This window comes from Falco rusticolus, chromosome 19 (genome assembly GCF_015220075.1).
Source record: "Falco rusticolus isolate bFalRus1 chromosome 19, bFalRus1.pri, whole genome shotgun sequence".
Lineage (NCBI taxonomy): Eukaryota > Metazoa > Chordata > Aves > Falconiformes > Falconidae > Falco > Falco rusticolus.
Genome location: NC_051205.1, coordinates 3,788,514 through 3,813,083, shown reverse-complemented (window position 1 = coordinate 3,813,083; position 24,570 = coordinate 3,788,514). Strand labels below are relative to the sequence as shown.

Here is a 24,570-nt window from a genome sequence, read left to right as displayed (position 1 = left end):
GCTGACGTCAGGCGCGGGCCCGCCTGGCTCCCGGCCTGCCCCGGCCTCGCGCTCGGGAAAATGCTGCTCTCGGTGCCGCCGCGCTCCGGCCTCCCCGCCTTCGCCTACAACAAGAGCAGCAAGAAGGTAGGGGGGTTCCCCCCCGGGCCCCCCCGCCCCCGGGCTGGGCCCGGAGGCCTGGCCCGGGGCACCCCCACCCCGCCCCGGGGCTGGGCCCGGGGTCCTGGCCCGGTACCGCCCGCCCTGGGGTCCCGTCCCGTCTTAACCCCCCCCCCCCCCCCCCCCCAGCTCCCCCCCCTTACGCCCAGCTCCGGGGCTGGGCCCGGAGTCCCAGGCTGGGGCCCACCCCCCACCGCCCTGGGGAACCCCCCAGGCCCGGAGTCCCGCCCCCGGAGTCGTCGTGTCCCGTCGTCGTCCCCCCCCCCCCCTCCGCCCCGGGGCCGAGTCCAGGGTCCCGCCCCCGCGGTTGCCCCCGGTACCCCCCGCCTTGGGGTCCCCCCGGCCCGGAGACTCGTCATGGGGCACCCCCGATACCCCCCGCCCCGGGCCCGGGTCCAGAGTCCCGCCCTCAGGGACACCCCCCCCCCCCCCCCCGGTACCCCCCACATTGAGGTTCCCCCCGGCCCGGGGTCCTGCCCCTGCAGTTCCCCCCCAGGTCCCCCTGCCTCAGGGTCCCTGCAGCACCCCCCACCCCAGGTCTGGGCCCAGAGTCCCACCCCGGCTGCCCCCACCGTGGGGGTCCCCCCCACTCTGCGGCTGGGCCCAGGGTCCCGTCCCCGTCCCCCCAGCTGCAGGGGGGAGGGTGGGCGAGGGGGGGTGACGCTCGCTGTGGCAGCCCCTGGTCCCTCCCCAGGGTTGGCTGGGGGGGGGGGGCACATGTGTGGTGGGGCTATGGTCCTGGAGCTGGGGGGGTCAGGGGGACACCCTTGCTGGGACAGGGGTCAGGGCAGGACAGCCTGGTGACCCCCAGCCCCCCTGCCTGGCCTAGGGGGGTCCTGTCCCCCAGCACCTCTGCCCCGTGCCTCAGTTTCCCTCCCAGGGGGGCTGCGCCAGCCTGATACATTGGCCCCAGGCCCAGCAGAGACCCCTGAGCTGGGGGTCACGGGTTTCGTGGCCCCACACAGGGCACGGCGGCCCCCACAGGCAAATGTTCACGCTTGCACACGCGTGTGCAACACGCACACATGTGCCCTGCACAAGCACGGACCTCTGCGCCCAGCAATGTCCCTGCCATGGGGTAACAGCCTGCACCGGCTCTTGCACGCATACACCCCCCCACCCCCCGCGCACAGGGACCAGCCCTGGCACACGCTTGCACATGCTTGTGAGCTGTGCACACACATGTATGTGCACCAACACATGTGTGTGCCTACATGTGTGTGCACATCCATGCTCACCTGTGCTGGGGGGGTCCCTGAGGGTGTCTGTGGATCCTGGCCAGGGGATGTCAGGTGGCGGCTGACCCCCAGCCCTGTCCCCGGTGAGCAGCAGGGGTTTGGGGGGGGGGGGGGTCACCCCTCCTTCCCCAGCCAGCACCCCTGGGCTGGACACCCTGAACTGCAGCAGAGCCTGGATTTGGGGCATCACAGGGCTGGGGGGACATGGGGCTACCCTGGGGAGGGGGGCTGAGGACCCAGGGAGGGGGCCAGGGACCCAGGGGGGGCCAGGGCACAGAGGCTGCTGCGGGTGATTAATTTTTTCACATTAACATCAGGCCTGGAGGTTTCCCAGCCATCTGGCTGGGGGTCTGGGGGATGGGCGCTGCCCCCGGGGGGTTGTCACCTGGGGGGGGGTCCCATAGCTGGGGGGAGCCCCGCGATCTGTGCCTTGGCCCTGCTGGGAGCTGCCCCCCTCCTCAGCATCTCCACGTGTGGCCTGGGGGGGGCTGGGGGCTGCGGCAAAGCTGCGGCAGGTGCTGACCCCCGCCCCCCCCAGCAGCCCTATGTGCCGCCGGCGCAGCCGCTGGGCCCCCCCCAGCCCCAGCCCTGCCGGGGGGGCCACGGACCAGCTCAGCAAGACCAACCTCTACATCCGGGGGCTGCACCCCGGCACCACGGACCAGGACCTTGTCAAGCTCTGTCAGCCGTGAGTGGGGCCGGGACCCCTTCGAGGGCTGGGGTTCCTGCTGCCCCCAGCCCGGTGCCCCCCAGCATGGGTGGGGCTGGGGGCCCTGCTGGGTACCGACCCCTCCCCGTGCCTTCCCCTCAGCTATGGGAAGATCGTCTCCACCAAAGCCATCCTGGACAAGACGACCAACAAGTGCAAAGGTTGGGGGGCCTGTGGGGCTGAGGTGGGGGGGCTGGGGGGCTCTGGGGGCCCCTCTCACCACTGCCCCCCCCCCTCCCCCCCCCCTAGGCTACGGCTTTGTCGACTTCGACAGCCCCACTGCGGCCCAGAAAGCTGTGACGGCGCTGAAGGCCAGCGGGGTGCAGGCACAGATGGCCAAGGTACAGCACAGCCCCTTGGGGGGCCGCCCCCTCCCAACACTCAGAGCCCCCTGGGCTCCCTGCCGGGCCCAGCTGGCCCCCCTGATGCCCCCCTCCCCCCCAGCAACAGGAACAGGATCCCACCAACCTCTACATCTCGAACCTGCCGCTGGGGGTGGACGAGCAGGAGCTGGAGGCGCTGCTGAAGCCCTTCGGGCAGGTGGTCTCGACCCGCATCCTGCGGGACCCCCACGGGGCCAGTCGCGGTGTGGGCTTTGCACGGTACAGGGGGGCCCGGCGGGGGCTCTGCTGGGGGGTACATGGGGCTGGGGGGGTGCGTGGTGCAATGCCTGGGGCTGGGGGGGGCTAGGAGGACTTGGTGCTGCACAAAGCTGGGGGGGCTGCATGGGTTGGGGGGGCCCAGGAGGACTTGGGGCTGCACAGAGCTAGGGGGGCTACGTGGGGATGGGGGGTCTTCGAGGACTTGGGGCTGCACAGAGCTAGGGGGGCTAAGGGGGGCTGCATGGGGGGGGGACCCAGGAGGACCGGGGGCTCCACAGAGCTAGGGGGGCTGGGGGGGGCTGGGGGGTCTAGGAGGACTTGGGGCTGGACAAAGCCGGGGGGGCTGCACGGGGCTGAGGGGGGGGCCAGGAGGACTTGGGGCTGCACAGAGCAAGGGGGGCTGCGTGGGGTGGGGGGGGGGTTACCCAGGGTGGGGGGCAGCCGGGAGGGCCCAGTGCGCGGCCCCCGCCCCAGCCCCGCTCCCCCCAGGATGGAGTCCACGGAGAAGTGCGAGGCCGTCATCACCCACTTCAACGGGAAATACATCAAGACACCCCCGGGGGTGCCAGGTGGGCTGAGGGGGTGCCGGGGGGCGGGGATGGGGCTGGGGGGGAGCTGGGGGCCAGCAGATGGCACTGACGACCCCTCCCCCCAGCCCCCCCTGACCCACTGCTCTGCAAGTTCGCGGACGGGGGGCAGAAGAAGCGGCAGAGCCAGGGCAAGTTTGTGCCCAACGGGAGAGCCTGGGCGCGGGACGGCGATGCGGTGAGAGGGGCCGGAGGGGGGGAGGGGGCGGGGGTCCACCTGGGGGACAGCCCCCACGGCTGCTGGAGGGGCTGCAGGGCAGCACTGACCCTTTTGCCCCCCCCCCCCACCTCCCCCAGGGCACCGTGACCTTGGCCTATGACCCTGCAACTGTGCTGCAGAACGGGTGGGTGCCCCAGGGCCCCCCAGGCCCCAGCGGGGTGGGGGCTGCCGGCCGCGTCCCCCCTGCCCCTGACCCGCCGCCCCGCAGGTTCTACCCGGCGCCCTACGGCCTGGCCCCCAGCCGGATGATCGCCCCCACGGCCCTGGCCCCCTACCTGCCCTCCCCTGTCTCCTCCTACCAGGTACGGGGGGGGGGGTGGGGCGGGGCTGGGGGGTGGGGTAACCCCATGGGGGGAGGGGCGGGGGCCTGGGGAGAGCCCCCACCCGCTCCCTCCTGGCTGCTGCCGCAGGTCCACGGCCCCGCCTGGATGCACCAGTCCTACCTCGTGCAGCCCACGGTGAGCTCGGCCCCTCCCCCCGCTGCCCCGCCCTGCCCCCACCCCGCCCTGCCCTTCTCCCCGCCCCTCCAGCACTCTGCCCCCCCCGCCCTGTGCAGCTATGCCCCGCCCACTTTGGGCCGTAGCTCCACCTACTTTGGATACACCCCTCCCACTGTGGCCACAGCACCGCCCACTTTGGGCATGCCACGCCCATTGTGACTAAACCCCGCCCCAATGTGCCCATAGCCCTGCCCACTTTGGATGCAACCTGGCCACTGTGGCCACAGCACCGCCCACTTTGGGCATGCCTCACCCACTTTGGATTATAGCCCCGCCCAAATTGGGTCGTGGCCCCGCCCACTGTGTTAGGGCACCCCACTGAAGCCCCGCCCCCCAGCCCCACCCTGCCCCAGCCCCGGGTGTCCCTGGGCCCTGTCCCCTGTCCCCCTGTGCCCCCAGGAGCCCTTGTCCCCCCGCCCCGGGTCTCCGCAGCACCGGTGCCTCCCCGTGTTCCCCCCCCCCATCCCCCCCCCCGTGTCCCCTGGCCCGTCCCCCCCCCCCCCCGCGTCCCCAGGCTGACGGAGCCGTGCAGGGCGCGGTGCTGGCCCCCGCTGTGGACCACGCCGTCCCCCTCCAGCCCTCCGTGGTGGCCCCCCTGGCCCAGCAGCTTGGCCACCTCTCGCTGGGCAGCACCGGCACGGTAAGACCCCCCCCCCAGGTCCCCCCCTTCCCTGCCCCCCCCCCCCCCCCCGCCATGTCCCCCTGCTGCCCCCCACCCCCACTGATGCCACCGCTCTCCCCAGTACTTGCCTGCTGCCACCGCCGTCCCTGGAGCCTTCATCCCACCGTACCCACCGGTGCCACCTGCCCTCCCCCTGGAGGTGAGTGCTGGGGGGCTGGGGGGGGCACAGGGGTTTTGGGTGGGGGGCACAGACTCCGCTAACACCTCCCCGCAGGACGGCAGCGCCGCGCCGAGCCACGGCCCCATCGAGTCGCCGTCTGAGCCCGGCGCCTTCCCCTACCCCTACCCCAAGTAGTGGGGCGGGGGGGGGGGGAGGGGGGCAGCAGGAGGGACCCCGGACCCACTGGCTGCCAGGAGGGGCTGGGCCGGGACCCCCCAACCCGGCACTGCCCCCCACCCCCACCCCCACTTCCCCCCTGCCGCTGCTGCCGCCTCGGGATGGACCCGTCTCCCGGCCGGGGGTCCATGAACCTGGGGTGGTCCCCGTGCCGGGGGTCCCGCTGCTCCCACGGCGCCTCGCTGCCCCCCTGCTGGGCGGCGCCCCCCCCCTCCCCCCCCCCCGGAGGGCTTTTTTTCCTCCTCCATTTTCTAAAAAACTAAAAGGAAAAAAAAAAAAAAAAAAAAAGGAAAAAGAAGAAAAAAAAAAAAAAGGAAAAAATGACAAACGCCGCCCCAGGGGGGCCGGGGGTCCCCGGCCACCCCCCTTGTGCTTCCAGGGCCCGCGGCCACGCCAGCCCCCCCCAGCCGCGGTGCCCCCTGTGCCTTCTGCTGCCCGGTCTGGCCGGTGCCCCCGGCTTGGGGACCGGGGCGGGGGGGCGATGGCGGACCCCCCCCTGCCCCCATGGGGTCCAGTCTCCGGGCACCAGCCCCCCCGCAGGGCCGGGGGTGCTGCCCTCCCCCCCCCCCCCACTCCCCCCCCGCAGCCATTCCTGCCCCCGTGGGCGCGGGCCGGGGCTCTGCATGCTGCCCCCCACCCTGGCCCGGGGGGGGCAGGACAAGTGCAATAACCCCCCCCCCCCACTTCCACGGGCGACGGGCGCCCCAGGGGTCACCCAGGCACTTTAGAGTCCCCGCGCCCAGGGGTGCCGCGGCCCCGGCCCCTGCGCTGCCCCCCCCCCCCCCCCCCGCAGCGACAATCAAGGAGGGGGGGGTCCCGCAGGGGCGGCTCTTGCAACCAAAGACTGAGGGAGTCGCTGAGGGGGGAGGGGGGGGGGGGGCTGAGCTGCCCTGGCGCCCCCCCGGCTTCGCGACCCCACGCCGTGGGTCTGTCTGTCTGTCCGTCCCTCCGCAAAGCGGGGGGCAGCCCCCCGACTTGCTTCCAGCTCTGGGGCCGGCTGTGCCCCCCCCCCCCCCGTGCCAGCTCTGCCCAGGGCCTCCTGGTTCTTCCAGCCTCCCCACCCCGCCAGTGCAGCGGAGTCCCCAGCCCCCCCCCCCCCCCCGGGGCAGCGGGGACCCCCCGCCACACATCTACCTCACCCCACAGCTCGGTGTCAGGCCCGGGGGGGGGCGGGGGGCTGCGGCCCTTTGCCCCCCCACCTGGGGTGACACCACCACCCCGGTTTCCAGCCATCACCCACCTCTCCCGTTGCTGCTACTGCCCGGCCCCCCCCCCCGGGCACGGCCCCTTTGGTCGGGGGGCACAGGACCCCCCCAAGGAAGGAACCAAAGAGGGAGACCCGCAGACGGCCCCCCCGGGGGGCTGGGGGGCACTGGGACCCCCACGCTGAGCCCCAACCCCGCGCTGCTGGGGGGTGGGGGCTGAGCCCTGGGGTCCCCCTGGTCCTGGGGGGGGCTCAAGCTGCAGAGGAGAAGCCGAGGCCCCCCCCCCCCCGGCCCCCTCCTGCCCCCCTTTAATTTATACGTAGCGCATTTTGTACAGGTTTTTAAGTTGCTTTTTTTTAAAATCTCGAGAGGTTTCTAGTTTTGTATTTCTTCCTCCTGCTTCCGCGCTCGGCCCCCCTCCCCGACAGCTCCCCCCCCCCCCCAAACAGCTCCCCCCCCCTCCCCCCCCCCCGACAGCTCCCCCCTCCTTCGAGGTTGTGGTTTTGGTTTTTTTTGGTTTTTTTTTGTTTTTAAATAAAAAGGCAAGAAAAGCAAATGCATCTGTCGTATGGGGGAAAATGGGGAACAACGCCAAGGTGGGGGGGTGTCATCGCAGCCCCCCGCAGCTCAGGGTCCCCCAAACCCCCCCGCCCCCGCCCCCCATAGCCCCCCCTGCTCACAGAGGGCTCGGACCAGCGGGTGTCTATCAAACGTGAGTTGTTTATTCTCGAACGCGACACGCGGGGTCCTACAGCTCGTGGGGACATCGACAGGCAGCGGAGAGGGGGGGGGCTACAGCCGGCCCTCCCCCCTCTCACCCTTATTAAAAATGAGATTGGTCCTAAAAATATAGAAAGAAATAAATTTAAATTCACAAAACCTGTACATTATCAAAAAGTCACTAAAACGACACGGCTGGTTATAGAAAAGGCGGCCGGCGGGCTGGAAGGGGCCACAGCCGGGGAGGGGGGAGGGGGGCTGGGGGGGGAGGGGGGGGGCACACACGATGCGCCTGGCGATGCCGCAGCCCCCAGTTGAGGGGCACCAGGGTTGGGGGGGGGGGGGGGCAAAGAGAAACACCCCCAGCCCCCCCCCCCCCCCCCCCCGGGCCCAGTGGGGACTGGGGCGGGGGGGAGCAGGTGCCGGCCGGGGGGGGGGGGGGGGGGGGGGGCGCTTTGGGGTACAGTGGGAAGAGGGGTGTCAAACCGGAGGGGGGGGCGGGGGGGGGCAACTTCAACTGAACGAACACGAGAACGATACGGAGACTCCCGAAAACTTTCCCACGACGAAAAAATAAAACAAAAAACCAAAACCTGACGGATCCGAAACGTTACTAAAAAACAAACCACAAAAAAAGTTTGTTACAGCGCAGTTATTTAGATAAAATATAAATATTTATGCGTAATATAAAGTCAGTTCAAATAGACTTCAAATCCACCTCTTATTTCAAAGCAAAAAAATAAAATAAAATAAAAAGTTTCTGAGGTTATCTGATAGAAAAAAGGCTACTTTGAGAGGGGGGGGGCGAGGGGCGCGGCCGGGGCCCCCTCCTGCCCAGGTAGGTGAGTTGTTTTCAGTGCTCGGTGGGGCGGGGGGGGATGTGCCCGGGGCCCCCCCCCGGCCCCCGAACCCCCAGAGCGAGTACCCGTAATATCCTGGCTGGGGGGAGCTGGGGGGGCCGTGGCCCCCACCCTGGCCACCCACCGCATGGAGGGGGGGGGGGGGTCCCAGGGGCAAGAGGAGGGGGCCCCTGCCCTGCTCCAGCTCGGGCCCCCACCAGCCGGGGAGGGCCCCCTCCCCCCCCAGTGCAACCCCCCCGCACCCCGGCAGGGGCTGGGGGCAAACACCCGCCTGAGGCTTCAAGTCCATGTTGGGGGGGGCGGACCCCACCCCCCCCTCCGGGGCCTGCAGTAGCATCCCTGAGGGATCCCAGTCGGGGGTGTGGGGGCAGCCAGGACCCCCTGGCCCAACCCCGGGGGTCCTCGTGCCGGGGAGGAGGGGGGGGACGACACACGCGGGGGGGGCCGGGCTCTTCCTGAGACGTGGAGGCAGGGAAAGGGGCTGCCGGGGCCCCCCCCCACCCCCCCTCCCCAGTTTGGTCCCTGGAGCCAGGTGGGGAGGGGGCCGGCACCCACCCCGGCCGCGGGCAGGGGGTCCGAGGGCAGCGGGGGTGCTGCACCGGGGGCCCCCCCTCCCCGTAAAGTGTCTGCGCGGGCGGGGGGTCCCGGCCGGGGGGGGGTGGCGAGGCGGGGGGGGGGGCTAAGTCCACTTTACTGGCCGTTAATGCATGTAGACGCTGCACGGAGTGCTCGGACACATTCACTACGAACTATTGCTATTATTAAATATTCCCAGCGGGGGAGGGGGGGGGGGGATGGGGATGGGGGGGGGGCGGGATTTGCTTCCCTCGATTGTTTGGGGGGAGTGGCGGGGGGTGGGGAGGGGCTGCTTCTGTTCTTAATTCGAAAAGAAAATTTAAAAAGAAAGAAAGAAAAAAACACCTCTTTTTTTTTTCTTTTTGGCTTACACAGTCTGTGAGTTTGTGGTGCTGGAAGGGGGCGGGGGGAGGGGGGGGGGGGGGCTGGGTAGTTTGGGGGGGGGAGGGGGGGCAGAAGGGACCACGGGTGCCCATGGTGGGGGGCCCGTTTGCGCCAGCCGGGGGTGGGGGGGTGTGTGGACCCCCGCGCGGGATCAGCAGGCAGCGAGATCAGCTCCAGAGGAGTCAGTTCTTGGGGGGCGCGGGGGGGACCCCAGCCCCGGCAGGGGGGGAGATGGGGTTGGGGGGTGGGGGGGAGGGGGTCGGCCCCTCCCCCGCTCACGGGTTAGTAGCGTGTTTTCCCTGATAAAACTCTTCCCACCGGCTCTGGAAGAAGCGGCGCATGGCGTGCCCGGCGCGGCCCACCGCCGAGTCGTCCTCGTTGAAGGTCCGGCAGTTGTCGAACACCAACGTGGCGTCGGCCGCAAACTCCTCCGAGCTCGAGTACCTGCGGGCGGGGGGGGGGGGGCGGGGCGCTGGGTGGGGGGGGCTGCGCACCCCGAGAGATGCCCCCAGCCCACCTGGGACACCTGCTGACCCCCAAGTGATCCCCCAGCCCGCCCAGGCTGCCCGCTGACACCCAAGGGACCCCCCCACCCCACCTGGGACACGTGCCGGCCCCCCGGGGATCCCCCAGCCCACCCAGGATACCCGCTGACAGCCAAGGACCCCCCAGCCCATCTGGGACATCTACCGGCCTCCCTCAGGTACCCCTCGTGGGACCCTCCCCAGCCCCCAAGAGACCCCCAAGCTCACCCAGGATGCCCACTGACACCCAAGGGACCCCCAAGCCCATCTGCTGGCCTCTGAGGGACCCCCCCCAGCCCATCTGGGATGCCCGCTGGCCCCTGCGGGACCCTCCCTAGCCCCCAAGAGAGCCCCCAGCTCACCCAGGATGCCCACCAAGCCCTGAGTCACCACCCAACCCACCTGGGACACCCGCTGGGCCCCAAGTGATCCCCCCAGCCCACCTAGGATGCCCACTAGCTCCCCAGCCCACCTGGGATGCCTACTGGCCCCTGTGGGATCTTCCCAAGAGACCCCCCCAGCCCACCCAGGACGCCCACCAACTCCCGAGCCCACCTGGGACACTCCCACCGGCCCCCCAAGAGTCACTCCAGCCCACCCGGGATGCCCCCCGACCTGCAAGGGATGCCCCTGGGATACCCACTGACCCCCAAAGACCCCCCCCAACCTGCAAGGGATGCCCCTGGGATACCTACTGACCCCCAAAGACCCCCCCCAACCTGCAAGGGATGCCCCTGGGATACCTACTGACCCCCAAAGACCCCCCCCCCACCTGCAAGGGATGCCCCTGGGATACCTACTAACACCCAAAGACCCCCCCCCACCTGCAAGGGATGCCCCTGGGATACCTACTAACACCCAAAGACCCCCCCCCAGCCCTCCCACGCCCCCCCCAAGCCCACTCAGACCACCCACTCACCCGCCCCGGAGCAGCCGCGTGCGCATAGTGGCGAAGTCCATGGGGTTCTTGATGATCTTGCGGTAGCCGGGGACCAGGCGGGGGTTGACGGGCTCCAGGAAGGGCCACGCATCCTCGTGCGACTCCATCTCCATCAGGATGATCCTGGAGGAGCCAGGGGGACAGCAGGGTCAGGGGGAGCCCCCGAGGACGCAGCCCCGGCCCCCCACCGCCCACCCACACTCACTCGCAGAAGGTCAGGTCGCTGGGCTGGCCCCGCAGTGTCGCGCCCCTCCGCTTGGCTGGGGACAGCCCCTCGCCCGCGTAGCGGGGTACGGGCAGCCCCTCGCGGCGGCGTGAGGCCGGCCGGCGCCGTGGGCTCTCCTCCTCCTCTGCGAGGCCCCCCGAGAAGAGACGCCCCCGTTTCCGTTTCTTCCCTCGCCGGGGTGAGACGGGGTCCCGGTACTCCCCTGCCTGCGGGGAGGGGATGGGGGTCACCGCTGGGGAGGGGGGTCGCCGCCGGCCATGGCGGGTGGGGGGCTGCCCCGCGCCCTACCTGGGAGACGCAGACGGAACAGAACCAGTCGCCCTCGGGCACCTCCGTCATCTTGGGCCGGTGGCAGTAGAGGTGGCAGCCGCGGTCGCAGCCATCACACAGCAGCAGGTGCTCGTCGTCGTCCCCGCGCCGGCACACCAGGCAGGTCTGCGGGGAGGGGGGCTCAGCCACGCCGGGGTGGGGGGCCCCGGCCCCGGCCCAGCCCGGCACAGGCACTCACCACCCTGTTGACAGATTTCTCCCAGGCGATGGACTTCTCCAGCTGGTAGATGCAGAGGGAGACCTGGGCTGCGCTGCGGCACCGCTCCAGCGTCTGCCGCCACGTCCGCACCCGCGGGGTGATCTCGTAGGCTCTGCGGTGGGAAACCGGCGCTCAGCCGGAGCCGCTCGCGGCCCGGCGGCACAGCCAGGGTGGGGGGCATGCGGGGCTCACATCTCAGTGGGGCCCAGGCTCAGCTCCTCGGGGCCGCTCAGCACCGCTTTTTCCACCACCACCTCGTGCAGGGGCCAAAGCGGCTCCTTCAGGTAGCGCCGCTCCACGTTCTGCTCCAGCGCCGCCAACCGCAGCACCGCCAGGTCCAGCGGGTTGGTGCGCTCCCGGCACAGCGGCAGCCCGTCCCGCCGGCTCCGGACAGTGATGTCCTCCAAGGGCTCCACTTTGTGCTCGCAGTACTGCAGGTCGTCCCGCGTCGAGTCGGGGCTGGGGCACGTCCAGCCCTGGGAGAGAAGAGGGGCTCAGGGTGGGCTCCCCACCGCGCCGTGGCACGTGGCCAGGGCCACCACGGCGTCCGGGCCGGTTCCTACCCGGATCTGCAGGTCGGCCATCAGCACGCGCTGCTCCAGCTCCTCCACCCACTGCAGGACGGAGAGGTCGGTCTCGTAGGCTCTGTCCATCACCGACCACCGGGCCAGGGCTTCCTGAGACACGGCGGCACCGGCCGCCTCGGGGCGCGGGTGGAAGATGGGGTCTGGGGGCGGAAGGGTGGCTCAGTGGGGAGGGGGAGGCAGCAGCCCCCCACCCCGGGCGGCGCGGGCAGCCCTTACCGGTGGTGGTGCGCAGGCAGACCTCGCGCAGGAACTCCTTGTGCTTGGTGAGGTGCTTGTGCAGCGCCTTCTCCCGGATGCCCCGCGGGTGCAGCGCCCGAGCCACGGCCTCCAGCTCCTCGGGGTCCTGCAGCCACCACCAGCCGCTCTGCATCTCTGCAAGGCAGCACCGCAGCGCTCAGCACCCCTCCGGGACACCGGCACCCCCCGCCCCAGGGGTCCCCTCAGCACCCCTCCGGGACACTGGCACCCCCTGCCCCAGGGGTCCCCTCAGCACCCCTCCGGGACCCCGGCAGCCCTCTGAGGACTCCAGCACCCCCCCGCCACAAGGGGGTCCCTCAGAACCCCTCCGGGGACACTGGCACCCCCCGCCCCAGGGGGTCCCTCAGCACCCCTCCAAGGACTCCAGCACCCCCTCCACCACAACAGGACCCTCAGCACCCCTCTAGGACCCCGGCAGCCCCCCATCCTGGGGGGTCCCTCAGCACCCCTCCAGGACACCAGCACCCCCCCGTCCCAGGGGGTCCCCTCAGCACCCCTCTGAGGATTCCAGCACCCCCCGCCACAAAGGGACCCCCAGCACCCCTCTGGGCACTCGGGCACCCCCCTGCCCCAGGGGGTCCCAGGGCTGGGCCAGGCTCTCACCAGGGGGAACAGGCTGCTCCGTCAGCTGGGTCAAGTACTTCTGTTCTATCTGCTTGAAGAATTTGGTAGGGGGTCGCCCTCGACGCTTGGGCTGCCCCGGCAGGTCCTGGGGCTTCTCCAGGCTTCCCCGGCTCCTGGGGCAGGCACCGTGGGCCCTGGCGCCGGCGTGCACCGGTGTGGAAGCGAGCAGGGGAGCCACGGGGTCATCCGTGGGGAGGCCGTTCAGCTGGTGGGGATGCAGCACGTCAGAAGGGGCAGGGGCGTACCCACCCCGAGCCCCCGACCCCATCTCACGGGCTCAGCCCGGAGGGTTGGGGGTTGGGGGCAGCAGGACTGAGCTCCCAGCGTGCCGCCACGAGGACAGCACCACCTCCCAGCGCCCAGAGGGTCCCACCCTGCTCTCCCAGCTGCCCGGGGGACCCCCTCCCCTTCCCAGTCCCCCCAGGCCGGGGTGGAAATACTGGGCACAGCCCCCCACCGCCCCGGCTGCGCCCCAGGACGTACCTGCCTGGCCAAGCCCCTGGGCAGCTCGCCGCGGGGCTGGCTGCGGGGCTGCACGGCGGCTCGCAGCGAGGGCTCGGTGGAGGAGGTAGCGAGGGGGGCTCGGTCATCGCAGGGCAGCCGGGGCAGCAGGTTAAACCAGGGCCCCCGCTTTCCCGCGGCCTCTGGGGCACTCTCCTCCTCCTCCTCCTCCTCCGCGGGGTCCGACGGGGCCTCGAGCGGCGGGAGCCCCCCCATGTCCCCCTGGCCGGGGCTGCTGTCCGGCGTGAGGACGGAGTCCTTGAGCAGGGACGACTGCGTCTGGCTCAGCCAGGAGAGGAAGGCGGACTGGCTGAGGTCGTGCTGGCTCTGCCCCAGGGGCACCGGCTCCTCCAGGACCCCGTTGACCGGGGTGGGCCTGGGTCCGCAGTGCTGCAGCAGCTCCTCTTTGCTCTTTCGGGGCCGGCCACGGGAGCGTGAGGCCGTGCAGTTCGTCCGGCTGGGAATGGGCACATCCACCGGCTCCTCCTTCACTGGGGGGACTGGGGGGGATGCCTTCTCCTCCGGGGGCTCCTGGGGTGCCGGCTCAGCCGCTGCAAGGGCAGGAGGAGGAGGTGAGATGCGGGGTCCTCCCCTGGCTGGGAGATGCGCCCCCCTGGAGCCCCTTCCCAGCTCACCCTCTGCGCCCTCCACGAAGATGCCGCCCAGGTGGGGCAGGACCCAGTACCGCCGCCGGTACCGGTCCTGGCCCAGAGAAGCCGCCCGCAGCGTCTGCGAGGAATGGAGCAGCTTCTTGCGGAAGAACATCTGCCTCTGTGGGGAGAGCGCGGGGCGGTGACGGGCTCTGCAGCCCCGCAGTGGGGGGCGAGCCCCCAGCCCTCCACCGCCTGCTCACCTTGGCCAGCTTCTCAATCTGCCTCTCGAGCTCGGGGATGCTGGATGCGGATGTTTCGGCCTGGGAAAAAGGGACAGGACCTGTCGGGGAAGGGCTGGAGGGGAGCAGACCCCCAAGGGCAGCATCCCCACCTCCGTCCCCACAGCAAGCCGCCCACCCCGCAGCCACCCACCTCCTCCTCCCTGCGGGATTTCCGCCCGCGGGTCTCCTCCTCCTCCTCCATCTCCAGGCCCGTCTCCTCTGTCAGGCGGGAGCTGCGTCGGCGACGTCCGTCCTCGAGGCCCGTGATCTCCGACTCCGGACGGCCCGTCTTCTTGGCCAGGGCCACCTTCAACCTGCCGGGACACAGCAGGGGTGTCTGCTGCGGCCCCCACGCACACCCCCGCTCCCCAGGGGTCACAAGCAGGACATGGCACGTGGTGCTGCCCACCCACCCACCCACCCACCTGCGCAGCCGGCCCTCGATGATCCACTTGTTCTTCCTGTAGTTGGACATGTTCTCCAGGGTCTTGTCGATCTCACTGCAAGGAGACGGGGGGGTGGCTGCGGGGAGAGGGGCCCACCCTGGGCACCGACATGCCCGCAGGCAGGAGGGGCTGGGATCAGAGGACGCCTTTGCCCCCCACCCACGCTCACTTGATGATGAGAGCGCTGCTGTTCAGCTCGTTCACCAGGAAGGCCAGGATGGCGGCTTTCTTCTCCGGAGGCAGCGCCTGGAAGGGCTTGGTCCGCAGCCCGTCGCACAGGTCCTCGCCCGCCCCGTACGCCGTCAGGAAGCAGCGCAGGATCTCGGAGACGGTGTCGCGGTTCAGGCTGATCTCCGACACCTTTTCCCCCAGGATCTTCAGGGACTGGGCAGAGCAGAGGTGGGGGGTTCAGGGACTCCTGTTCCTGCCCCATGGGGGGCACAGTGCAGCGCAGGGCGGGGGACAAGCGCAGTGCAAGGAGGGTGCAGGCACAGCGCAAGTGGGGGGCGCAGGGGTGTCCCAGGGAGGTGGGGAGAGCCAGGCAGGGCTGCTGGCCGGGCACAGGGAGAGGGTGCAGCAAGAGCAGCACTTCCAGCCTGGGCCCCCTGTCCTGAGCCTGCAGCAGCTGAGGCCTCGCAGGCGCTGTCACTGATGGCCGGGGCAGGGGGGCAGGCAGTGGGGCCAGGGATGGGGCAGGGGGTATGGGGATGGGGTAGGGGCAGGGGGCAGGGGCAGGGGGTGGGGTGGGGTGGGGGCAGGGGACGGGGCAGGGGGGCGGGGGATGGGGCGGCAGGGGGGCGGGGACGGGGCTGGGGCAGGGCACGGGGCTGGGGCAGGGCACGGGGCAGGGGACGGGGCAGGGGACGGGGCAGGGGACGGGGCAGGGGACGGGGCAGGGGACGGGGCAGGGGACGGGGCAGGGGACGGGGGGGGCCGGCTCACCTGGCAGTACGGTGGCAGGCCGGGGTCGTAGAGCGCAGCCTGCAGCAGCCGCACCAGCAGGTCCTGCACCTCCCCCGCGCTGTCGCCCACCCCCAGCAGCCCCTCCTGCAGCGCGCACAGGCTGGGCACGTCCTTGGCCGGGTCGAAACCCAGGACCTTGCCGTAGCTCTGCAGGAACTCCACCACTGTCAGGCAGTTGGAGAAGGCGCGGCTGGGCAGGATGAGGCCCGGGATGCGGGAGAAGGCTGGCAGGGGCTGCAGGGAAGGAGAGGGGGAGGTCAGGGCTGGCAGGGCACCGGGCAGGCTCGGCCCAGCGGAGCCCCCTGCGCCCCAGCCCACCTGGTGATCCCCCAGGCACATGTCCTCCGTGGGCTTCTTCATCTCCTCCAGGATGAGCTGCTGCCGCCGCCGTTCCTCCAGGCGCCGCTGGGCCAGCAGCCCCTTGTCCGCCTTGCGAGCCCCTTTGCCCTTCTTCTCCTTGGGCCGCGCTTTGTCCTTGCCCTTCTCCGGTTTGCCCTTCTTCTCCTTGGCCTGGGGACAGCCCCCACGACATGTGGCCGGAGCGGCTCCATCTCCCCCCCCTTCCCAGCCCCCTCGTACCCGCAGACTCACCTTGGACTTCTTCTTGGCCTCCTTCGCTCTGGGGGCTTTGGCCTCCTGCTTCTGCTTGTTCTTGGCCTGGGAGGGACGAGAGCAGCTCAGGGACCCGGGGGCTGCCCCGCACCGGGGAAGCCCCCACCCCAGACCTGGATGGGCCTCAGAGCCCCGCATGGCTGCTCGTACCTTCCGCCTCATTTTCTTCTTGATTTTGCTCATTTTCAGCTTGTCCTCGTCGCTGAGCACCTCTACGGGAGCGGAGAGGGAGGGTGGCAATGGAACAGCCCCTGGGGTCCCAGCGGAGCCAGGCTGCGAGGGCGGGGGTGGGGAGGGGGTACCTTGGGCTTCCAGCCTCTTCAGCAGCCGTGCGTCCGTCTTGCTCAGCAAGTCGACCATCTTGACCTTGGGGGGCCGGCCCCGACCGCGTTTCGCAGCCGGCGGCTCCTTGGGCTTGGCCTTCTCGGCATTGCGGGGCCGCCCGCGCTTGCCCGTGATGGCCTGGATGCGCGAGGGGATCTCCTCGGGGCTCAGCTGCACCCACTGCAGACCCTGCGGCACAAACCCGCGTCACGGCCCGCAGCGCAGCGCTGGGGCAGGGGACACAGGGCAGCTCAGCCGCCCCCAGACCCACCTCCGGCGTGTCCCGCTCCTCGTAGAAGTCTCCCACCGGCATGCGGGGGCTGAAGCTGAAGTGCTCGCGTCGGACGTCCTGCACCACGTTCCTGCTCAGATACTAGGAGGAGGAGGAGGAGGAGGAAGGCCGTGAGGCAGGGGGTCAGCGCTCCGGGCCCCACGGCTCCCAGCTCACACCAGCACCCACCTGCTGCAAGCGGTGGCTCTGGCACAGCTTGGGGGGTGCCATGGTGGGGACCAGGACCCTGGGCTGGCCCCCACCCCACTCTCCCCAGGGACCCTACCTTGATCACCTCCGGGAACTGCTTCATCCTCTTCCCACAGGGCCCGTAGTACCAGGTCTCACCCTGCCAGCGATGGTTCCCCTTCTTGATCCGCACCTCCCGCCTCCACCTGGGCACAAGGAGCTTCAGCCCGGAGCCGCGGGGGGCCACGGGATGGGATGGAGGGGGGGATGGCACCACGTACCCGTGCTGCAGGGGAAAGCGCACCTCCTCCTGCGTGGCGATGCGCCGGCGGGGGACATCACCTGCGGGAGAGGGGATGGGACGGTGGGCTCGGGCGCGCTGCTGGGAGGGGGGGCACCCACAGGGGCTCCCGGCCTCACCTGCTGCCGAGGTGCTCAGTGGGGCGGTCTCCTCGCTCCCTCCTTCTGGTGCGGCCACCGAAGTAGTCTCCGGACAGCTGTCGGCGGTTTCTTCCTCCTCCTCCTCCTCCTCTGCAGAGGGGGCCGGGGACTCAGGCTCCAGCGGAGGGTTGAGCTCCAGGGACCCCGAGTCCTCCAGCGCCGCGTGGCCGCTGCTGTTCAGGTCGACGCTGCTGTCTGCGGAGCCAAGGTCAGGGACGTCACCACCGAGCACGGCCGCCTCCTGCTCCGCCCAGGGCGCCAGACAGCCCCCGCCTGTCCCCGGGGGGGACCTGGCTGTGCATCCCCTCCCCGAGCTGGCTGGGGGCACCCACAGGATGGACACCCCACCCCCCCCCCACGGGGGTTCATGCCCAGCGAGGGGCAGGTGCCGCACCAGCACCCCGTCCATCCCCCGTGGGGTCCCCACCGGCACCAGTCACCCGCACACACGGGACCCCCACTCTGCCCGGACACAATGATGCTGCAGCAGCTGTGGAGGCAGAGCAAGGCCAGCAGGGTGCCCCCCCCCATCCCCCGCCCCAAACCGGTGTGGGGGGCACCGTCCCGTCCCGGTGTGGCACATACCGTGCAGGGCGGGCGGCGAGCCGGGCGCGGTGAGCAGCGGGGCAGGCGGGGGGCTGGCGGGCAGCAGGCTGAAGGGGCCGGCGGCGTGGAGGGGGGGGCTGGCGGTGCAGCGCAGGCCGGCCAGGTCGGGGGGCTCCTCCAGGGGGGACTTGTCGCTCACCAGCTGCGAGTCGTCCATCGCGTAGAGGTCGCCGGTGCCGGGGTCTGGGGAGGGGGGGGATAAGCAGCAGGATGGGGGCTGGGGGCATGCAGACCCACATCTCCGCTGCCGAGGGGTGGCCGAGCACGGGGGGCGGCAGGGCCCCCCGAAGTGAAAAGGTGCCGGCAGAGGAGGGGTTAAGGGGTTTCGGCGCCCCCAGCCACGCCCCCTCCTCTGGGAAGCCGAGGAGCCCAAAATGGCCGTGGTGGTGGTGGTGGTGGTGGCGGCGGCGATGTTCACCAGCGCGGAAGTTCAGGCGCTGAGTAACAGCCTCGTCACGGAGCTGGGAAGGAAGGGAAGCAAGGGAGCGCGGAGGAGGCTGGCGCGGGAGGGACGCAGGCCCGCCCCTGCCTGCCCAGGGCTGCCTGCCCGCCGAGGCCGCCGCCACCGCCATCGCCACCACCGCCATCGCCATCACCATCACCACCACCGCCCGCTGCCCCGGCGAGGAGCCGAGCAGCGCTCCCCCGGGTACCGGCAGCTGCCCCTCCTGCCCACCACAGCCCCCACGTGCCCCCCCCCCCTGCCCCCCAAGCCCAGCGGGGCAGCAGCCGCCCTACCTCTGGCCAGGGACTCGAAGGGCTCCAGGGGGTCTTCGCTGAGGATGTGGGCATCCTCCAGCCGCGGGGCGATGGGCGACGTGTCCCCCATGCTGGCGCCAGGGGCCAGGACAGGCCCCTCCTGCCCGAGCGGCACCGCACCAGGGGCAGACCCGTTGTAGCTGCAGATCTTCAAGTCTAAAGGGAACAACCAACCGAAAACAGACCCTGTGGCAGCGGGACGCGACGGTGACAAGAGCCCAGGGCCAAGCCACCCCCACCCCGGGGCATCACCTGGCACGGGAGCCACTGCCCGCCGCACCCGGCCCCCCGATGGCACCCGGCCCCCCCCCGGCACTCGTGCACACACCCGCGCAGGGTGAACACTGCTCTGCCGGCAGCAACGCCGCGGGCTGTGCCGTGCCCGGCCCAGTTTAACAAGATCCCAGCACCGACTCCAAGCCCTGACAGGCCAAACCCCTGCCAGGACCTGGGGCAAGTGGGGCAAGTGGGGCAGAGAGGCTGGGACACCCCCCCCCCCCGGGGAGCGCAATGTGCAACTCCACTGTCCCAGCTCGGGACCCAGCACCCGCCTCACCGGGCCAACGGTGCCACAGCCCGGAGTTCTGCCCCCCCCGCACCGGCAGCACCGGGCTCCTACCTGGCTGCGCCTCCTCCAGCTCCATGCTGCCCACCAGCCCACCCCCGTTCTCTGCGATGGCAGCGGGGATCTCTTTGGCTGCGGCATCGACGTCTCCCTCGCCGGTGACCGGCTCCTCCGGGGGACCCGGCGGCAGCGAGAAGGGCTGGGTGCCGGAGCCCAGCATGGGGGACGGCTGGGTGGCCGTGTAGAAGCCAGCCGGCCCGTTCTGTATCAGCTCGAAGCTCTGGTCATGGAAGGAGTCGTACAGCTCCTGCGAGTCGAAGTTCAGCCCCATGGGGCCGGGGGTGCCGTTGCCCCAGAACTCCTGCCCAGCCCCTCTCAGGTTAGTGCCGTGCCCCGGGGATGCCGGCCGGGACCCTCCGGTGACACCATTGAGCGGGAACTGTCCGAGGCCGGAGAGGGGGGGGGCCGGGGGGGCTGCCGTCCTTGAGGCCACCGGCGGGTGGGTACGGCGCGTAGTCCCAGAGGCAGTCGTAGGCGCGGAGGGGCTGTGTGCCAGCGGGCGGTGAGCTGGGGGTGAAGGTCCCTGAAGTACTGGGGTGAGATACAGTAGAGAAGCCATTGACATTCATGCCCCCGTTCAGACCTGCAAGGGAGCCAGAGGAGAGGCAGACGGGTCAGCGGCGCGGCGGGGGCACTTCACACCCGGCCCCGCCACCAACGGACAAGAGGGTTTGTAGGGCAGACGGACGACCCTGCGCCGGCAGCTGCTGAGCCCCCTGCCCGGCTGGTGCCCCCCCTGCCAGCATGGCTGCTGCCTGCACCTGCCGAGCCGGGCGGTCGCATCCCCCACCCCCCCCACCCTGAGAGCCCCTGGCACAGCTCCCCGCTCGGCGAAACCGGCTTTGCCACGGGGCCTCGCCGGCACTGGGCTGAGAGCCGCAGGATGCCGGGGATTAGCCGAGCGCTTGGCAGGGCTGTGCCGGATCAGCTGACCGGCCAAATCCACAGCGAGACCGCTCCGGCGTGGCCGTTTTCTAGGCCAAGGCGACGGTGGGCAAACGACAGACCCCCGGCCCCAGCCCTGCATGCGGGGGGCTGCCGCCGGCCACGGCCCCTCTATCTCCAGGAGCCCAGGCTGTGCCGGCCCCGCCGGGGCACTTACTTTTCCCTTGCGGGGGGAAGCCGAGCGGGGAGCCGTGGGCGAAGGGGCTGTCCCCTGAGGCAGGCGTGGGTTTCGGTCCTGAGGCAGCGGGTGCAGAGGAAAGGCCAGTGAAGTTAAAATGGTTGTTTGTTTCCATTTCTGCAAAGGGGAGAAGAGGCACCAGGGTCAACCACTGATGGGGATGGGGGCTGCAAGCCCCCGGCCCTGCCACCCACTGCCAGTGCCCACCACAGGGACGGTGGGGATGCTCTGGCTCCCGTGCCAGGCTGCTCTGTGCCAGGCAGTGCCAGCAGGGAGCCCGGGGAAGCGCGGGGGTCCCCAGCCCAGACAAGGGCGAGCCACCGACCTGGAGCTCAAGGGAAACGTGGCGGGGCCGGGGAGGGCGAGGAGCGACGGTGAAAGCCCCCCGGGACTGCAATGCCCCTCGCCGGGCCCCTAGCGCAGCCGCTGCCGCCTCTGCCATGAGCTGGCCCGGGCCCAGCAGGACGAGCTGCCACCTGCGCGCGCACAGTGCATCCCCGCGCTCCGCGTCCCCAGGGACGGCCATCGCAGAGCACCCCGCTCGCCGCCCGCCCGCGCTTCCTCCCGCATCCAGCTCAAGCGCTTGGCTCCCCGGCGAAGCCATGCCGAGGGGCTGGCACAGGGTGAGACCGCGGGAGCTCCGGCGGACCCCGGGGGCCATTTCCCAGCGAAGCACCGACACCACCCCCACCCCCCCCCCCCAGCAGCTCTGTGACCCCACGGGGCCCTGGCACAGCCCGGTGCTCCCTGGGGAACGCCACACTCCTGGCACAGGAACGCCTCTGCGGTGACAGCTAGTGCCCCCCCCGCAACTGCGACCCCCCCTCAGGCCAGAGGGGACCCCCGAGCCCTGTCCCTCCCCAGGCACAGCCCCAGGGATGCTCTGCACAGCCGCCCGAGGCAGGATCCTCACAGCTGGGAACAAGCAGGAGCCGGAGCCCCAGCGCTGGCTCGGCACAGCCCGGGGATGGGCAGAGCTGCCGGTGACCTTCACCGCCCTGGAGCCCCCCGCGCCCCCCCAAACCAGGGAACTGTGAGGAGGGCTCCTGGTGGGGGCCACCCCCGGGACAGGACCCTGCCTGGCCGCCCAAGGGGGTCCTGGCACATGGGGTAGGGGAGGAGACGGCGCGGGGGAGCCGAAGCCCAGGAGCTGAGGTGGGAACCCCGGTGCCGGTGGGGACCCCCAGGGACCCCCCACGGTGCTGCTGCAGCTGGTGCCCCCCCGATCCCACCGTGCAAGCCGAACCCACCATGGCCGAGGTGGCGCTGGCTCCACCGGCCTCTCCAGAAGGGCCAACGCTGCCGCTCCAGCAGCGGCTCATGGCACGGCTGGTGTCGAAACCCAGGCGGGGATTTCATCACACCCTCACCCAGCTCGGCCGGTGCCCCAGTGGGGGCTGGAGGGGCCGGGGCCACCGATTCTGCTCCCAGCTGGCCGGGGCCACCGGTGATTCATCCGCCAGAGAAACCCGTATGGGCGGTGACGCGGCTGCCACACACATGTCACTCCCGGAGGTCCTGGAGTGGCCCTGCAGCCACCCCCACCCCCCAGGGGCTGCCACAGCCCTCCGACCCCTGCCAGGAGCCCCCGGCCAGGGTGGGGACACCAGCCATGGGGGGGCTGAAATAAGAAACCCCCTTTCTGGGCCCCCCCAGCCAGCGATGCGCCGGACGGGAACGCTGCTGCCCGGCTTTTGGAGGTCAGAGGAGGCGGCAAAGGGATGTGCCAGAACCAGACAGGTGGCGGCCACAGGTCAGTGCCGCAGACTGGGATGGACTGGGAGTGTGCCAGGCACGGGGAGGGGGCCGGGAGCTGCGGGAGCGCAGCCAGGAGGGAAAGGAAAATCAAAGCTGGGAAGGTGGGAATTAAGCAGAGCGAGGGCAGGGGGCTGGAGAGGGGAGATGAGCCGGGGGGCTGGGGGCTGCGCTCCAGCCGTGGCTGCCCCAGGATGGGGACCGGGGGCTGCGGCACCGCCACTCACCCTTGCTCTGGGGCCAAACGGGGCCCAGCCCCGGTGTGGGGTCACCCCGGGCCCCACGGGTGCCGGAGCCGCCCTCAGCATCGGCGGGCACACGGCCAGCGCTGGGTGCGGTGCGGGCAGAGGCCATCGCCTCCTGCCCAGGGCTGGGGCTCCTGCCCGCCGCGGCCCCGCTCCCCCCGCCGGGCAGCACGTGATGGAGCGCGGAGCCGCAAACTGGGCCACGGCGCGTAACCGGAGCTGGCGGCGAGCGGGCGAGGTGAGGAGGACGAGGGCCGCCGGCAGAACGGGAGCCTTGAGGTGCTGGCACCGCCGGGGTCTGGCACCGCTGGGGTCTCACCGGCGGTGACGAGGCAGGTGCGTGGGGGCTGCTCCCACCGGAGCGGGCAGAGCCGACGTGGCAGCTCCCGTTTGCTGCAGCAGTAGAGCCCACCGGTGGCGGCACCCCCCGGCACCCCTCACCGTGCTCCCGGTGGCGGCGGTGGGTGCCAGGCAGGGACATGGGGCACTTGAGACAGGGACGAGCCCCCACAGCTGGGGGGGGGTCGAGGGGCTCCAGGCCTGGGGGGGGGCTGTCAGTGCCGGTCAGCCGGTGCTGGCCCCGGCAGGGAGCTAGGCCCCCCCGGCCCGGGAGCACCGGGCGGCCCCGGGAGCGAGACGCGACCTGATTAAAAAGGACGTTTCAAAAACAACGAGACGCAACAACCGGCTGCCATTTCCCGGCTGCTTCCTGCGGGGGGGGGGGGGGGTACGGACGGACACGGGGGGGGGGGGGCACGGCCTCAGCCCCACCACCGGGAACCCCCCCCGGGCCCTGCGGCAAGGACAGGCCACCCCCTCCCCCCGCGCTCCCCCCCCCGCCCCCGCCGGGTCTCGCGTGGATGGGGGAGCGCCCCGCCCCCCCCCCGCCGCGGGGGGGGTCCCGGGTCGGGAGGGGGCGGGGAACGAACGGGGCCGGGGAACGACACGACGCTGCAGGGGGGGGCTCCGTCCTGCGGGCGGGACGGGACCGGGAGGAACCGCACCGGGCACCGGGCCCGGGGCTCCCCGACAGGGCGGGGGGGCGGACGCCTCACCGCGGGGGGGGGGGGGGGGGGGGGAGGGGGGGCGAAGGTTCGGCGGCGGCCGGTCAGGGGAGGGGGCACAGAACAACAACGCCTCACCGAGATGGGGAAACGGGAGCAGGTCCCGCCGAGGCCGCCCCCCCCCCGCCCCAACACCCACCCCCCCCCGCCCCGGACCGTTACCCCCGGTCCCGACCCCGCACCTGGCAGCGGCGGCGCGGGCCCGGCGGGCGGCCGGGGCCCGGCTCAGGCGGCGCGGGGCGGGAGGCGGCTCGGCATGGCGCGGCCCCTCCGCACGGACCGGGCCGGGCCGGGCCGGGCCGCAGCGCGCCGGGCCCGCGGAGCCCAGCAGCGGCGCAGGGCAGGAAGCGCCTCGCGCCGCCGGGCGGTCCCAGCCCCGCCCCCCGGCGCCGACGTCACCGCCGCCGCGATGGCGTCACCGGGAGCGGCGCCGCGCGTCATCGGGGGGTGGGCCCAGCGCCCACGTGGGAGGGGATCCCCGCCCCCGTAGGGGTCAGGGCGGGGGGAATCCCCACGCGAGGGCCGCTCCCCCCCCCCCCCATCCCCTCACCCCCACCCCCAGCGGCGCGCGGCCCGTCACCCTCCCGGGTTCCCCGGGTCCCCCCGCCCCAGGTCCCCGGGGACCGCCCTCCCCCCCGCCCGGTTTACCCGGGGCAACCCCCCCGCCCAGCGGCGGCGGCGGCGTCCTCACGGTTCCCACAGATCCCCCCTCCCCGGTTCCTCCGGGACCACCCCCTCGCCCCAGTGCCCCCCCCCCCCAAGTACTGCCCCCTCATCCCCGTCACCCTCACCCCCGGGACCACCCCCCCTCCCCGCTGCCCCCGGCATTCTCCCCCCGCAGCCCCGGCCTCGCACCGGGACCGGGACCCCGGCATCGCCCGGCTCAGCGCGGCCGCAGGGACCCCCTCACCCCCCAGGATCCCCGGTGACGCCACGAGCAGGGTCCGGGGGCGCCTCCGGGGACGGCGGTGGGAGCAGGGGGTCCCGGAGGGCTGGGGGGGGGGGGGCTGTCCCGGTGCGGCCTCGGGGGACCAATCCCTACCCGGGGCGGGGGTCCCCTTCCCGGTGGCGAGGGGGTGCCGGTACGAAGCCGGGGCTGCCGGTACAACCGGCCGGGCTCAGCGGGGGTCCCGGTGCTCGAAGGGGAGGGGGGAGGGGGGGGCTGTCCCCGTGCCCGGCCGCGTGGTGCGTACCTGGGGGCGGCGGGGCCGGCCCGGTGCCGGTGCCCGCTGGTGGAGCCGGGCGGCGGCGCAGGTGCTCCCGGCCCCGCGTGATGTCAGCGGCCGCCGCCGCCCCCTCCGCCAC

At 71.8% G+C, this 24,570-nt stretch overlaps 2 protein-coding genes across 2 annotated transcripts; one reads left to right on the top strand and one right to left on the bottom strand.

Moving 5' to 3' along the window:
- The first annotated feature begins 8 nt into the window (after positions 1–8).
- Positions 9–5,287, top strand: RBMS2 (RNA binding motif single stranded interacting protein 2). Its single transcript, XM_037411987.1, is given in 14 exon segments — positions 9–126; positions 1,936–1,985; positions 1,987–2,085; positions 2,209–2,267; positions 2,356–2,447; positions 2,551–2,708; positions 3,198–3,277; positions 3,364–3,473; positions 3,593–3,639; positions 3,724–3,817; positions 3,926–3,973; positions 4,548–4,655; positions 4,759–4,836; positions 4,912–5,287. Coding segments are annotated over 14 exon segments (1,170 nt in total). The 5' UTR covers positions 9–60; the 3' UTR covers positions 4,993–5,287.
- Positions 5,288–6,939: 1,652 nt separating this feature from the next.
- BAZ2A (bromodomain adjacent to zinc finger domain 2A) lies at positions 6,940–23,500 on the bottom strand. Its single transcript, XM_037411985.1, is given in 30 exon segments — positions 6,940–9,223; positions 10,223–10,366; positions 10,449–10,675; positions 10,758–10,904; positions 10,978–11,110; positions 11,191–11,474; positions 11,562–11,725; positions 11,802–11,957; positions 12,447–12,672; positions 12,951–13,519; positions 13,604–13,739; positions 13,822–13,881; positions 13,994–14,156; positions 14,268–14,342; positions 14,458–14,672; positions 15,231–15,485; positions 15,570–15,761; positions 15,843–15,908; positions 16,014–16,075; positions 16,166–16,376; positions 16,459–16,560; positions 16,745–16,853; positions 16,929–16,989; positions 17,068–17,283; positions 17,674–17,877; positions 18,433–18,609; positions 19,073–19,496; positions 19,498–19,661; positions 20,181–20,318; positions 23,448–23,500. Coding segments are annotated over 29 exon segments (5,247 nt in total). The 5' UTR covers positions 20,317–20,318; positions 23,448–23,500; the 3' UTR covers positions 6,940–9,054.
- Between the last annotated feature and the right edge of the window lie 1,070 nt (positions 23,501–24,570).